The sequence below is a fragment of the Diaphorina citri genome, unplaced genomic scaffold, assembly GCF_000475195.1.
Source record: "Diaphorina citri unplaced genomic scaffold, Diaci psyllid genome assembly version 1.1 scaffold1200, whole genome shotgun sequence".
Lineage (NCBI taxonomy): Eukaryota > Metazoa > Arthropoda > Insecta > Hemiptera > Psyllidae > Diaphorina > Diaphorina citri.
This window is the reverse complement of record NW_007378629.1, coordinates 72,381-86,683: the sequence shown is the minus strand read 5'-3', so window position 1 is coordinate 86,683 and position 14,303 is coordinate 72,381. Positions and strand designations below refer to the sequence as shown.

The 14,303-nt window shown below is 39.8% G+C and overlaps 1 protein-coding gene across 1 annotated transcript; it reads right to left on the bottom strand.

The window, feature by feature from the left end:
- Positions 1–617: 617 nt before the first annotated feature.
- On the bottom strand, positions 618–12,257 carry LOC103514667 (bone morphogenetic protein receptor type-1B-like). The gene is made up of 4 exons (XM_026827568.1): positions 12,242–12,257; positions 3,086–3,270; positions 1,325–1,657; positions 618–644 (listed from the first exon to the last, which is right to left on the bottom strand). The coding sequence occupies exons 3-4, from the start codon at positions 1,604–1,606 to the stop codon at positions 618–620; spliced, it is 309 nt and encodes a 102-aa protein (XP_026683369.1). The 5' UTR covers positions 1,607–1,657; positions 3,086–3,270; positions 12,242–12,257.
- Between the last annotated feature and the right edge of the window lie 2,046 nt (positions 12,258–14,303).

Below are 14,303 nucleotides of genomic sequence, written 5' to 3'. Positions count from 1 at the left end.
TTGTCCATTCCAATTAAAAAATGTACGTAGGTATACAATTCACGACGATTTCTTCCATATTTCTTAACCAATTTAGCGAGTACCAAATTGAGAAATGTGTGCTCTGTTTGACAAACATATCGTGACATCGGCATTAATTGTTTGCCTTGGAATAAGTAGATAGGTATGGTCAACATTAATTGTTTGTATTACAATAATTATTTAGGATTTTAGGTGCAGTCATGAAAGTTGAGTAGGTAACCAATCTCTTTCCTAACTGGTTTTTCAATAAGGGCAAGTAAAGGGTATATACAGTAACCAACAAAAATCATGCAATTTGAACTGCAGTTATTAATCGTTGAGCAACCTTTTTACCCTTAGTATTTCCTGCCCTTTTGGAATAATTTCCATAGGGGCAGGTAAAGTGTTTAGTAACCAAAATCCTCTACAGTACTACTCTACAAGTCTACGCCCTGCTAGCGCGGTGTTGCATTTTAATGCTGGGTATTAATATTAAACCAACACCATTATTACAGAGATTAGAGTATTCGTGCCACTATTACAAGCACCAAAATACGTACATAGAATATTTCAGTGAAAACAGTACCAATATAAACGAAGAACAATCCCAAAGGCTCCTAGATCTTGGCGATTGTCCGTTGTACCTGCGGAAGTGAAAGGGTCATACAGGTTTCTTTAGTTAAGTTTTACAAGTCAACTAGGCATCCTACAGGAAAATCAGAAGTTACTTATCGCCAGAAAATCGGAAGTTTTTTTTATCAAACTTTATTCAAGTTTACCTCTTGCTTGGATTAGGAAATCTGATTGCTTGTTTTAAACCTTTTCAATCAAATTGCTTAATCCAAGAGTTCAAATTAGAATAAGTTTAAACTCGGATTTTGGTCCTCGCCATAAAAAGGACTTGTTGTACTCACAAAGTAGTTTAAAACCCATTAGATATTGACCTCGGGACTTGAGGCGTGCAAATTTGACCTAAAAATAAAAAATAATCCTATCCTTAGGAACATTGTTTGTTCCCGGATAGATGGGTACTGTATGCCGTTCTTTAAGAACATTAATATTTCTGAAGTTTGAAGTTGCGTGAACATTTATCCAGTGTGAACTTTTTCAAGTCGCGTATGAATATCAAACTCCATACCCGGTGAATTAATCATGGGTATGATACACCCTAGGAATGTATCACACATAGCTGACTCAAAACCCACCGTGTATGGACAAATGAAACTGTCAGAAGACATTTGATTGTGTTCGAAATCCGCTCGACCCCGTAAATACGATTATAAAGGCCATAATAATAATAATAATAATAATAATGAACACTCACCAGTAAGGGCAGACCTGAACCGGACCCAGACGTCTGATCCATCAATCCATCCAGCGTAGGTCTACTCAAGAACGCCGCACTTCTCAGGTACGCCTGACGGCTCATCTCGGCCCGTTTGTAGCGCAAGTAAACGTAGCTTATCACCACGAGAAACACAACCAGACAGACTGTGAGGGAAATAAGGAGCGCGAAATAGTGCACGCTATCGTCCCACGAGACGAGAGGGGGCGGGGCCAAGGTCGTGTGGGGGCGATAGGTGGGCCGTAGCTCCTGGTTGCACATGTCGGTGAAGTTGCAACACTGTATGGACTTCCCGTACAGGTTGGTTTTACACTGCAAAAGGGGGAAAAATGGAAACACTGGATTAATTAAAGAGCAAGAATGGATTTGACGTGGGGTTTATTATCAGGTTTTGTGAGCGCTAGTGTTTTTACAGACTTAGACCAGCCACTCACTATCAGGTAGACCTGACAGGTACGGCTAAAAAGGTCCGTCTGTCAGGTCTACCTGATACCTAACGAGCACACACACTATCAGATAGACCTGATCAGGTACACCTGTCTTAAAGTCTACCTGATAGTGAGTGGCTGGCCTTACAGTTTGGCATTGAACTGGTAACTCACGCCAGACCGCCTGAGTTTTTAGGTCATTTACTGACACTCTGCAATTTATTGGAATTCTATCATTCGACTATTTGCAAGTTTATCACAAGGTGGGGTTTCTAGTTTCCATTAGGAGAAAAATGAGAGGATCAAAAGTGAGAAACCATTTCCTGTTATGAAAATTAAATTAGACATTACACCCTGGAACACATTTACACACCCTTCAAATGCGTGACCTATTCGTATTCCTCTTGGCCTCGAACCACCAACGCACCGGTCACAACACCACAAGCTCTAACCATGTCCTGTCGACCTACCTACCTAGAGTGACTTTATTACTTTGAAAATAGTCATTACACACTCCCTTGTCAAGGAAGTCATAACATATTTTACATAGAGGTGCATTATCCAATGAGCATTGGAAATGTATAATCCCACAACCAATTGTAATGGCCTTGCTTGTCAAGTGTTGAGTTGGCCAGTTGGCTTTTCTATTTTTGATCCAATTGAAATCGCCTAGGCCAGCCACTCACTATCAGGTAGACCTGATCAGGTGTCAGGTTTACCTGCTAGAGTCAGTTCTACCTGATAGTATATGTGCTTATTAGGTGTCAGGTGTACCAGTCAGGTCTACCTGATAGTGAATGACTGGCCTTACAAGTACAAGCTCTGATATGACTCGAGTAGTCACAGGTGGTAGTTATCTTGGCAATACAAGTATGTATTATTGATAATGTCCAGATGTTGTAAAGGTAAGATTACCTACACGATATGGCACGATAGTAAATATGTATATTGTTGTATAATCTGGCAATTTCTTCTTCCATACCGTATGATCGGTCTTCGTTACCAAGACTACACATATGGCGTCAAATTTTTCCTATGTACCATAGATTTTTTTTTTAAATTGAATTTATGCAAAAAATTGACGCCACGCCATAGATTAGAATAAGACTGAAAAGTCCCTTTACTCCCGCAGTCTAAACCATAGGTGTATTATGCGTGTAAAGAAATACGTAGATGAATGCGAAAACCGATCACACGGTATGGAAGAGAAAATTGCCGGATTATACATATGTCACACTCTGCCATATAGTGCGATAATACCATAAGGCCCTTTGTCTAGTGATGTATGTTCCACCCCGTTCGTTTTACTTACCAAGAAGAAACCTCCATCGTCGGGCGGCAGACAGCCCCAGGTCCGCTGGATTTCCCAGTCCCCCGTCTCCCGGTTGTAGTACTCTTCAACCGCGGAGTAGCATTGGGCCCCGCGTACTGCCTCACAAGTGCCATTGATCTGATCCCCCGGACAGTGGTTCTCACAGTAACACAGGACAGACTCCACTGTGGGCGAGAAAAAAATGGAGGAGTTAGAATTGACTGGTTGATTGATTGACTGTACCAATTGTTTGTTTGATTGATCAATTGATTTATTGATTGATTGATTGTTTGATTGATATAATTTACTTTATTTTTAACAATAACATAAGTATAGGTACAAAAAATATACATAGAACCTTCTTAAGACTACAGAACATTCTGGAAGGAGCTTTGGATCTGTTGAAAGACAAGGTTGTGAGAACAAGTTGGAAGATAATTTATTCTGTAGACAAATCATAGAGTCTGTATTGGACTTATTAATACAGTAGAACCTCGATTATTTCAACTTCCATTATTTCAACTCTAAAATCCATAGTTCCATATTTCAAAGGATATCCTATCTTATCAAAAGATCATAGAAAGTGATCATTTCAAGTTCGACCATTTCAACTACCCCTGGTCCCAATTAGTTGAAATAATCGAGGTTCTATTTTAGCGATCTGTTTTCATTTTCCCCTATTGATTAAAATTTAAAGTTCTTTGTGGAGCAGGGAACTCGCCAACATTCACTATGCTAGTCACCTGGTTTGAGCTCCCTCCAATTTGTATAATAGTATTTATAAAGGCTTTATTTTCATTTTAAGGTAAAATACATTGTAAACGTCCGATTGGGAAAATGACCCTAATAAGGCCCCAGCATTCCCACTAAAATTTTAATTCTGCTTAAATTGATATGCAAGTTCTCAAACGAAAATTACAATTAATGAAAGTAATTTTGACAACCATTAATATATTGATGGGAGAAACTTCTATATTTATTTTCTTGATAATTAACGTCTTTCAAAGATTTACTTCTGTATTAGGTACCTACTTAAATTGGTTGATTTTTTTTTCCTCCAGGGCAGGGTACACGCTACACGTATCACGTATTAAGATGATTAATTAACGGGTTGTACTGAGAAATAATTACCTACCTCCACCTTTAGGACTAATTTTAAAATTTGGGAGGTATCTACATGAGCTGACTACATAATGAGATATCTACATAATGTTTAGGTGTATCCAAACATGTCGACCTGCCGTCGATCGACGGCCGGCGACTATGTGTGGACACCTTTAGATGAAATAAAACGAGCAGTTTTGTTAAAATAATTTTATTGTATATTTTGTACAGTTCCATTTTATAATTTAATAAATTGTCATCACTGAGTGTTCAGATAATTTGAACTGTTGTTTTAAAATATACAGCTTGTATAACATATTAGATTTCAAATGGACTTGAGGAGGTGAGTAGAAAAATTAATAGTAAAAATATACTCCTTTCACCTATATTGTTCGGTTAATGTAAGATCAAGAAGTTAAAGAACATGTTAAATTTATATGGCACAATGGCGAAATACAGTATACAAGTTAAATGGATCTCTCAAAAAAAACCCAGAAATATTCTTTTCACATAATAATTGTATGTAATATTTTTAGCTTTTAGTTAATTTTTTACACAGTACACTTAAGAAGAAACGAAAATTTCCAATTTGAGAGATTCTAAAAAGGAGTAACTAAAAAGAGAAGTCAATCAGTGACAACAAGAACCGGGTTTAGAAAAGGTTTTCTGGGGAAATAACTAAGTATTGTGCCTCTTGTCGCCCATCTGATGAGAGGTATACTACGACACAGACCACATGCGTCTAATGTAGCAATTGCTCCATTGCTACGAAACAAAATCGGCGGTGAAACACTCATCTTTTAGGGGAAAAAAACTTTATTAATTAGATATCATTATTTTCGTGATGAAAAAAAAAAAAATCATTTCGTGTAGTCTAAACTGTTTTTGGTCGTTAGTAGACCAAAACCATTAGACGGCAGACCAATTATACTATCGCTATTAGACTAAATCAGCCTTACACGAATGAGGATTCGTCAGTCAGCTCACCTGATATATCTGACCGCGAGGCCGAAGTCAGCGATGGCACACTCCCCGTTTCTCTTCACCAGGATGTTCTTCGATTTGACATCCCGATGCGCGATGGCTGGCTTCCCTTTGGTCCCGTATATCTCCGTATGCAGATGGCAGATCCCCGAGGCTGCGGACCTCGCTAGGGTCAGTAGGGATGGGGTCTCTAGGACGTTCATCTGAAGGTAGTCGTGTAGAGAGCCGTGCTCGTGATATTCCGTGATGAGAAGCATTTGAGTCCAGGAACCTGTGCCTTTGATGTCCGCCGCGATGAAACCTAGTAGAAAGTAAACCAACCTCAGAAAACCTCCTATCAGTCATATTCATATCACAGTATTTCTTAAAATGGCTAATCTAAACGACAATATTGATAATGACTGATATCATCTTTCCTTCCGTTCGTTTCTCAAAAGGAACTGTAACTGCTAAGGTCTTATTGTCCCCAAAGCGAAGAGAGAAAAAGACAGGATAGGAGAAATCCAGCCATTCTGAGAAAGAAAGTTATCTGTTCAGGACAATACCCACCCCGGGTGGGAATCAAACCCGCGACCTAACCCTTACGGGTTTCCCTCCAAGCTAACTAGGCTGGCTTTCCGTTCATAAGCCTCAGCCTGTTATACTTTCCAAGCTATACATGACAAACACATAACCCTGTCAACAGTCTTTTCTGTTTATACGTAAACTTGAGCTTGTTTTCTGTGTTCAAACCGAGATACCAAGATGCAAAGACAATGCAGTTTCAGGTAAAAAATACAAATTGATACTAGCTGCTCGCGGAATATGTTAGCCAAGCGTTTGTACCAATGCAAAGTTCATAGTTGTTTATATCCAGTGGTGTAGATAGAAAATTTGCCGATTCTAAACTTGCATGTGACTTGTTTTACTTACAACATTTATGCAAATATTTTTATTTTAATCTTTTTTTGGATTTGTTATTTATTTTTAGAACATTAGTACCTAATGCTTTTTAGGGACATTCTCTTTACGACTTTTGCTGTTCAATGAACTCGCGACTTAGAGCTTCCAAGGAAGACATTACCTTCCAAGCTAACTATAGCCTGTCGAAGCAACTTGGGATTGTTACAAATGCCGTTCTTTGATTATGACGTAGGTACTGTAAATTAACCAAGGTGGCTGATTAATACTTTCTCCTGGCATCAGATATACGATATACGCCACTGGATTCCAAGTCGCAGCTGCCTCAACTTGAAGTTGAAGAGTCCACGATAATAAATCAGTGACAATCTAGATTTTCTGTTTGCACTTCCCTCCCTCTCACCTCTCAGTTCCTAACACAATGGTGTTTGTAATTTAATTTATGTTTTACACCGTGGGTCCCTGTTCGGGCCCCGAGTACACAGTGTTTGACAAAATAAAGAGATCAGAGCAAAACTTTTGTCTACTGATAAAAATACCCGTTTGAATTAATTGTAGACATGAGCAGTAAGACAGACTAAAATTTTTTGTTGAAATTTGAAGGAGCGTTTTGCAACTAAAGTTTGATGAATGACAAATGGAGAACATCTCCCATGTCTCCTATTAGACGTACACTTCACTATTAATAACTACTCTACAACTCTACCTACTTGAGATAAGAGACGAAAACGTTGGAGACTTTTCAATGGTCTTTTGGCGTCTCTTAGATACCTGTATGTAAATTTAGATGTGTTAATAGTTTTACATTCTGTGTCGGCATTTTATGGTTTTAGGGAGGTTCGGTGGCGTATAAGTTTCTTATTTGTATGTATGTTTATGTTTATAGGTTTATATTTATGTAGGTCCCCGCATAACCTACAAACGATTTGGTCTTGCTGGAAGCCCATCGTTTAGAGTTTAGACAGTAGTTTATCATCCGAGTGGGCATTCCACACTATGCTACGACACAGGCCACAAGCGTCTAATGCAGCAGTTGTTCCATTGCTACGAAATAAAAACGGCGGTGGAACACTCATCTTAAAAAAAAAACTCTCAATGCTTCCAACACCATGAGATGCCATCTAGATAAGCATGTCATCTAGTGCTTCACCTTCACAAAAAACCATCGTCATTCGTCAACAAATCCCAAGTTCAATTTTTCGCCTTACCCTGTACATAGGGCACAAGAATCACCAGATGTATCTTTAAACTCATAGGAAACTTTATTATAGCAACTTCTACATATACACAGGTATGGCAGACTGTAGGTACAATGTACATACGATACCAAGTATACTGAGTACTAAGAACTAAGAAACACAATAGTGGAACGTGTGTGCAGCCATTGAAACAAATTTTCCCCAGATGAAACCATTTTACACCGTCCAAGAGCATACTTGGACAGTTTGCCACACATAATTTACAGGCTACCCCCATTATTAAGTAGTCCAAGTTAATTACTTAACTAGCGAGGCGAATCTTATAGTTAAACTTCTACATTAAGTCGGCACACCGAACATCTGGAAATCAGGCATAGCTCAACATACGAGTAGGAACACAACAGGACTTGAGAAAAGCTCAAGACAGAAGCCAATAAGAATTTCGCTAAAGCTCAACAGACACACAACAAGCATTGTTAACACTTGGTAAAAAATAAACAACTTTAACCAGTTTTTAAATTATTCTTTTCTGTCAACACCGACTGTCTGATTTAATTCAACATTTTTTCCAACTTGTTGCTGCAAAAAATACAACAACCTCTATCAAACACCTTTCAAACTCTGAACATTAATTTACACCTTGAAAAGACAATGGACATTGGACATCAGGAGATCACTAAAAATGGTCTCATTAATGGGTGCAACTAAAAGTGAACCCACTAATGGGTACAGACTACAGCCAGCATTCTCTTAAAATTCAATACGTTCAAGAGCACGGTTGTGGTTTTAGCCTTGTGATCTCAAACCGCAAATATTTCGGACAGAAGTATTTTTGGAAGGAGCAACTCGTTAAAATTTAGCATTGGTAATTGGTTCTCACTCCGCCATTGTCGTTTCTCGAAAAAAGATTCCAAACGAGATTGAGAGATGCACGCTCATACATAGGAAATTCCTTCATGTACGAGTGTGTGTATGTCCCTCCCACATTAATTTACACCTTGAAAAGACAATGGACATTGGACATCAGGAGATCACTAAAAATGGTCTCATTAATGGGTGCAACTAAAAGTGGACCCACTAATGGGTACAGACCTTGGAGTCCTCTCGCATCTTGAATCTCTAACTCTAACCTAAGCTTGTAACTCCAACTCTAACCTAAGCTTCTATAACCTAAGCCCCCTCTAACAACCCAGAACGTAGACGCGATCAGGTTTTGTCTCCTTATGGACCGCGCGTTAAAAAAGTTATGGTTTGTCTCTCGCAATTCTTGCTTCGCGTAGAAAATCAGAGACGAGAATATTTATTTTAATCAACCGTGAAGTAGGATAGAACAGAATTCATCTTGTTGATCCTGTCCGAATTGGGCTGAAAAGGCCCTTTACCCAGGCAGTCTAAACAAGGTCTTGTATATTTGACAGGATAATAATAAATAGGTACATACAGATTGAGAATACAAAATATTATGTACTATCATATCACCTATAACATTATAATTATGGTTCACATTTCTCAGGTACGCCTGACGGCTCATCTCGGCCCGTTTGTAGCGCAAGTAAACGTAGCTTATCACCACGAGAAACACAACCAGACAGACGGTGAGGGAAATGACGAGGGCGAAATAGTGCACGCTATCGTCCCACGAGACGAGAGGGGGCGGGGCCAGGGTCGTGTGGGGCCGATAGGTGGGCCGTAGCTCCTGGTTGCACATGTCGGTGAAGTTGCAACACTGTATGGACTTGCCGTACAGGTTGGTTTTACACTGCAAAAGGGGAAAAATGGCAACGCTGGATTAATTAAAGAGCAAGAATGGATTTGACGTGGGGTTTATTACCAGGTTTTGTGAGCGCTAGTGTTTTTACAGACTTAGGCCAGCCACTCACTGTAGACCTGACAGGTACGGCGAAAAAGGTCCGTCTGTCAGGTCTACCTGATACCTAACGAGCACACACACTATCAGATAGACCTGATCAGGTGCACCTGTCTTAAAGTCTACCTGATAGTGAGTGGCTGGCCTTACAGTTTGGCATTGAACTGGTAACTCACGCCAGACCACCTGAGTTTTTAGGTCATTTACTGACACTCTGCAATTGGAATTCTATCATTCGACTATTTGCAAGTTTATCACTTTATTACTATTGTAATAATAAAGGAAGGACGGACTAAAAACCCACTAGGAAAATTCTTAGGTCATACCGTATAGTCTAATAGAGCTGCTCCAAGATCCAAACAATGCTACAGAGTACGGACACATTCCATCTCTGTTTCCCAAGGAGAAGGGTCAACGTTCTATCTTGTACCAGAATCTACCAGTACTACTACGGCACAGTAGTACGTATACATATCTGATACTGATAAGCTGTTATGTCCTTGTACAATACTGGTTGAGGGAAAATCAATGCAGGAAAAACACCCAGCCTAGTTAGCACGGAAGGTAGCACGCCTGTCTTGTAAGCGCCAGGTCGCGGGTTCAATTCCTGCCCGGGGCGAACTTTGTGTTAAACAGATAAGTCTCTACTTACGTGAAGACTTACTTTAGAGTTAGCTAATACTCTGTAAGACATCCATCGAAACGACCGCCCTAACTAAAAAGATCCTGAAGATCTTCTCCAAGAGAACCCGGAACCCCAAAAGAAAGTCAGAGAAAAAGGCATAATTCCTATTATGTCCTTGTACAATACTGGTTGAGGGAAAATCAATCCAGGAAAAACACCCAGCCCAGTTAGCTCGGAAGGTAGCACGCCTGTCTTGTAAGTGCCAGGTCGCGGGTTCAATTCCTGCCCGGGGCGAACTTTGTATTCAACAGATAAAGTTTCTACTTACGTGGAGACTTACTTTAGAGTTAGCTAATACTCTGTAAGACATCCATCTAAACATTCTAAACGACCGATCTAACCAAAAAGATCCTGAAGATCTTCTCCAAGAGAACCCCGAACCCCAAAAGAAAGTCACAGAAAAAGGCATATTTCTTATCTACCCTCCAAGCTAACTAGGCTGTCGGAAAGTCACTTTGGTCGTTCAATTGGAATGAAGCCAATGAAGTAAGAATAAAGGTGCGTTACCACTTGTTCGGAAAAAAAATCGTGTCGTGTATAGTGATAGTGGGAACACTCATTTAAATTACATTGCCTGCAAGGACATTATGTGTCGTTGGGAAATAAATCGTGTCGTGTGTAGTGGGAACACTCTCCGCCGTCCTTAATGTGTTAATTGCATTGCCTACAGGATATTCGGGAAAAAATGTGTGAAACTCACGACAAGTGATACTTACCGAGTTGTCCTGCCACCGTGAAGGTATGGCAGGTCGTACTTTCTTGATGACCACGACTTGATGCATGTCATCGAACGAAGGATCTGTGGGTACCATATCGTAATATGGAAGCTCGTACTTCTCCTCCTCTAGGTAGTTCTTGTTGATACCTCCCACTGTCACGCACCTCCTGCAATACAAGCAACAAATGTGAAACTTTATAATGTCCTTTTTCAAAATAAAACAGTAGACAAGGAGTGCAAGAGATCAGTTGGCTACTTCAAGAGGTTTCATTCTCATGCAGCTAAAAAAAAGGAAGTATAAAAAACATCTTCCCACTTGGGTAGGTTTGGGGGTTAGTCCAGTGGGCCCCCATGAAATTCCGGTTTCGATGCCCTATTTGAAATGGCAAATACGTACTTTGATACGAAATAAAAACCACCTGGGGAATCGAGTGCTCGCTTTTCGCAGCCCCACTCAGGCTGGGTGAGGTAAATGTGAGGAGACGGGTAGTTTGTCGCCAAATGGAAGATAAAACCCCTGTCACTAAACATTTCAGTAGCTGAACAGTGATTACAGAAATGTTACGGATAAAAGAAGATTAATGCTACACTTTTTGCAAAGGTTTTTGCTGTGAGCGTCTCTTTTAAAAAAGATCGCGTGTTGGTGTTGATGACACTCGACTGAAGAAAGGTAAAAACTCAACAAAATCAAGATAAAACTCGGCTAAAGAAAGAGTTAAACACTGACCTGCACATTTCCCAGAACACAAGGCCCAGAGAGTACATGTCCGCCATTTTGAAGGCGTCGAAGAATTTGGTGTCGATCGTCTCATCCAGAACTTCAGGTGCCATGTAGCGGCGTGTGCCTACCCGTGTATTGGGGGCTATGTCTATCTCACTCGTCTCACTGGAAACACAAATTACAAACGGGTTTAGAAAAGGTTTTCTGGGGAAATAACTAAGTATTGTGCCTCTTGTCGCCCATCTGATGAGAGGTATACTACGACACAGACCATATGCGTCTAATGTAGCAGTTGCTCCATTGCTACGAAACAAAATCGGCGGTGAAACACTCATCTTTTAGGGGGAAAAAAACTTTATTAATTAGACATCATTATTTTCGTGACGAAGAAAAATTCATCTCGTGTAGTGTAAACTGTTTTTGGTCATCGGTAGACCAAAACCATTAGACGGCAGATGTGCCATTGATCTGATCCCCCGGACAGTGGTTCTCACAGTAACACAGGACAGACTCCACTGTGGGCGAGAAAAAAATGGAGGAGTTAGTATTGACTGGTTGATTGATTGACTGTACCAATTGTTTGTTTGATTGATCAATTGATTTATTGATTAATTGTTTGATTGATATAATTTACTTTATTTTTAACGATAACATAAGTATACAATAAATATATATAGAACCTTCTTAAGACTACAGAACATTCTGGAAGGATAAAGAATCCGCGCAGCTAACGAAGAAACATCTAAATCTAGGTTTCATTCTTAGGATAAAAACTATTCTTGGGCTGATTTCATACACAAAACTTTGGATCACCTTGGGTGTAGGGGCAAACAGCCCTAAAAGATGGCTATACGAATCTAGGGTAAAAACAGAGCTAAGAGCATAGCACATAGAGCACGTAGAGGGAACCGACGGTGAATTGATCAATGGTATGACAAATCCCAAGATTGTATCACACATAGCTGACTCAAAACCCACCGTGTATGGACAAATAAGACCGTCAGAAGACGTGAAATCGTGTTCGAAAACAGCTCAATATGAAACACGAAATAATAAAAGATGCTAAGAAGTGTTTTGAGTTATCAGCTTAAAGACCATTCTCACGTACAATAAATACTCTTATCTGTATATCAGTACTTACGAGTAGAAAGTAAACCAACCTCAGAAAACCTCCTATCAGTCATATTCATATCACAGTATTTCTTAAAATGGCTAATCTAAACGACAATAATGATAATGACTGATATCATCTTTCCTTCCGTTCGTTTCTCAAGAGGAACTGTAACTGCTAAGGTATTATTGTCCCCAAAGCGAAGAGAGACAAAGACAGGATAGGAGAAATCCAGCCATTCTGAGAACGAAAGTTCTGTTCAGGACAATACCCACCCCGGGTGGGAATCAAACCCGCGACCTAACCCTTACGGGTTTCCCTCCAAGCTAACTAGGCTGGCTTTCCGTTCATAAGCCTCAGCCTGTTATACTTTCCAAGCTATACATGACAAACACATAACCCTGTCAACAGTCTATTCTGTTTATACGTAAACTTGAGCTTGTTTTCTGTGTTCAAACCGAGATACCAAGATGCAAAGACAATGCAGTTCCAGGTAAAAAATACAAATTGATACTAGCTGCTCGCGGAATATGTTAGCCAAGCGTTTGTACCAAGGCAAAGTTCACAGTTGTTTATATCCAGTGGTGTAGATAGAAAATTTGCCCATTCTAAACTTGCATGTGACTTGTTTTACTTACAAAATTTGTGCAAGTATTTTTATTTTAATCTTTTTTTGGATTTGTTATTTATTTTTAGAACATTAGTAATGCTTTTTAGGAACATTCTCTTTACGACTTTTGCTGTTCAAGGAACTCGCGACCTGGAGCTTCCAAGGAAGACATTACCTTCCAAGCTAACTATAGGCTGTCGAAGCAACTTGGGATTGTTACAAATGCCGTTCTTTGATTATGACGTAGGTACTGTAAATTAACCAAGGTGGCTGATTAATACTTTCTCCTCGCATCAGATATACGCCACTGGATTCCAAGTCGCAGCTGCCTCAACTTGAAGTTGATCTCCACGATAATAAATCAGTGACAATCTAGATTTTCTGTTTGCACTTCCCTCCCTCTCACCTCTCAGTTCCCAACACAATGGTGTTTGTAATTTAATTTATGTTTTACACCGTGGGTCCCTGTTCGGGTCCCGAGTACACAGTGTTTGACAAAATAAAGAGATCAGAGCAAAACTTTTGTCTACTGATAAAAATACCCGTTTAAATTAATTGTAGACATGAGCAGTAAGACAGACTAAAATTTTCGTTGAAACTTGAAGGAGCGTTTTGCAACTAAAGTTTGATGAATGACAAATGCTTAACACGTTGAGGTTTGTGTTGTTGAGAAGAGGGACCTGTTTCTGAAAGTAACTTTGCTCTTCACTAATATTTTGATGTCACCACAAACCACTTCTATTATAATGGTCGCCTTCGCATTGTCACAAGCCCGAGTGTCTTTTCAGCGGGGGAACTCGGCAGCGGTCATGGGAACCCTACTTGGTTTTCCAACTTAGAAGTTTTTTTTTCATGTACTACATATAGTTTTTCTGAAAGTAACTTTGCTCTTCACTAATATTTTGATGTCACCACACCTATTACGAGTATAATGGTCGCCTTCGCATTGTCACAAGCCCGAGTGTCTTTCAGCGGGGGAACTCGGCAGCGGTCATGGGAACCCTACTTGGTTTTCCAACTTGGAAGTTTTTTTTTTCATGTACTATAGTTTTATGATGGTTATGTCATGTTTTTTTATGGAGGATGAAACCTGTAGAACACGGAAGAGAGAACAAAATTCAAGTTGGGTTCATCAAATTCAAAACGCTAATCTGCCAGCCTAATTAGCTTTGTGTGTAGGCCGTCTGCCTTGTACGCATCAGTCCGCGGATCCGATTCCCACACGAGGCGGATTTTATCCTGAACGGATAATGTTCGTTCTCGGAACAGCTGACTTTCTCCTATCCTGTTCTCTTCCTCTCTTCCATTTCGGAATGATA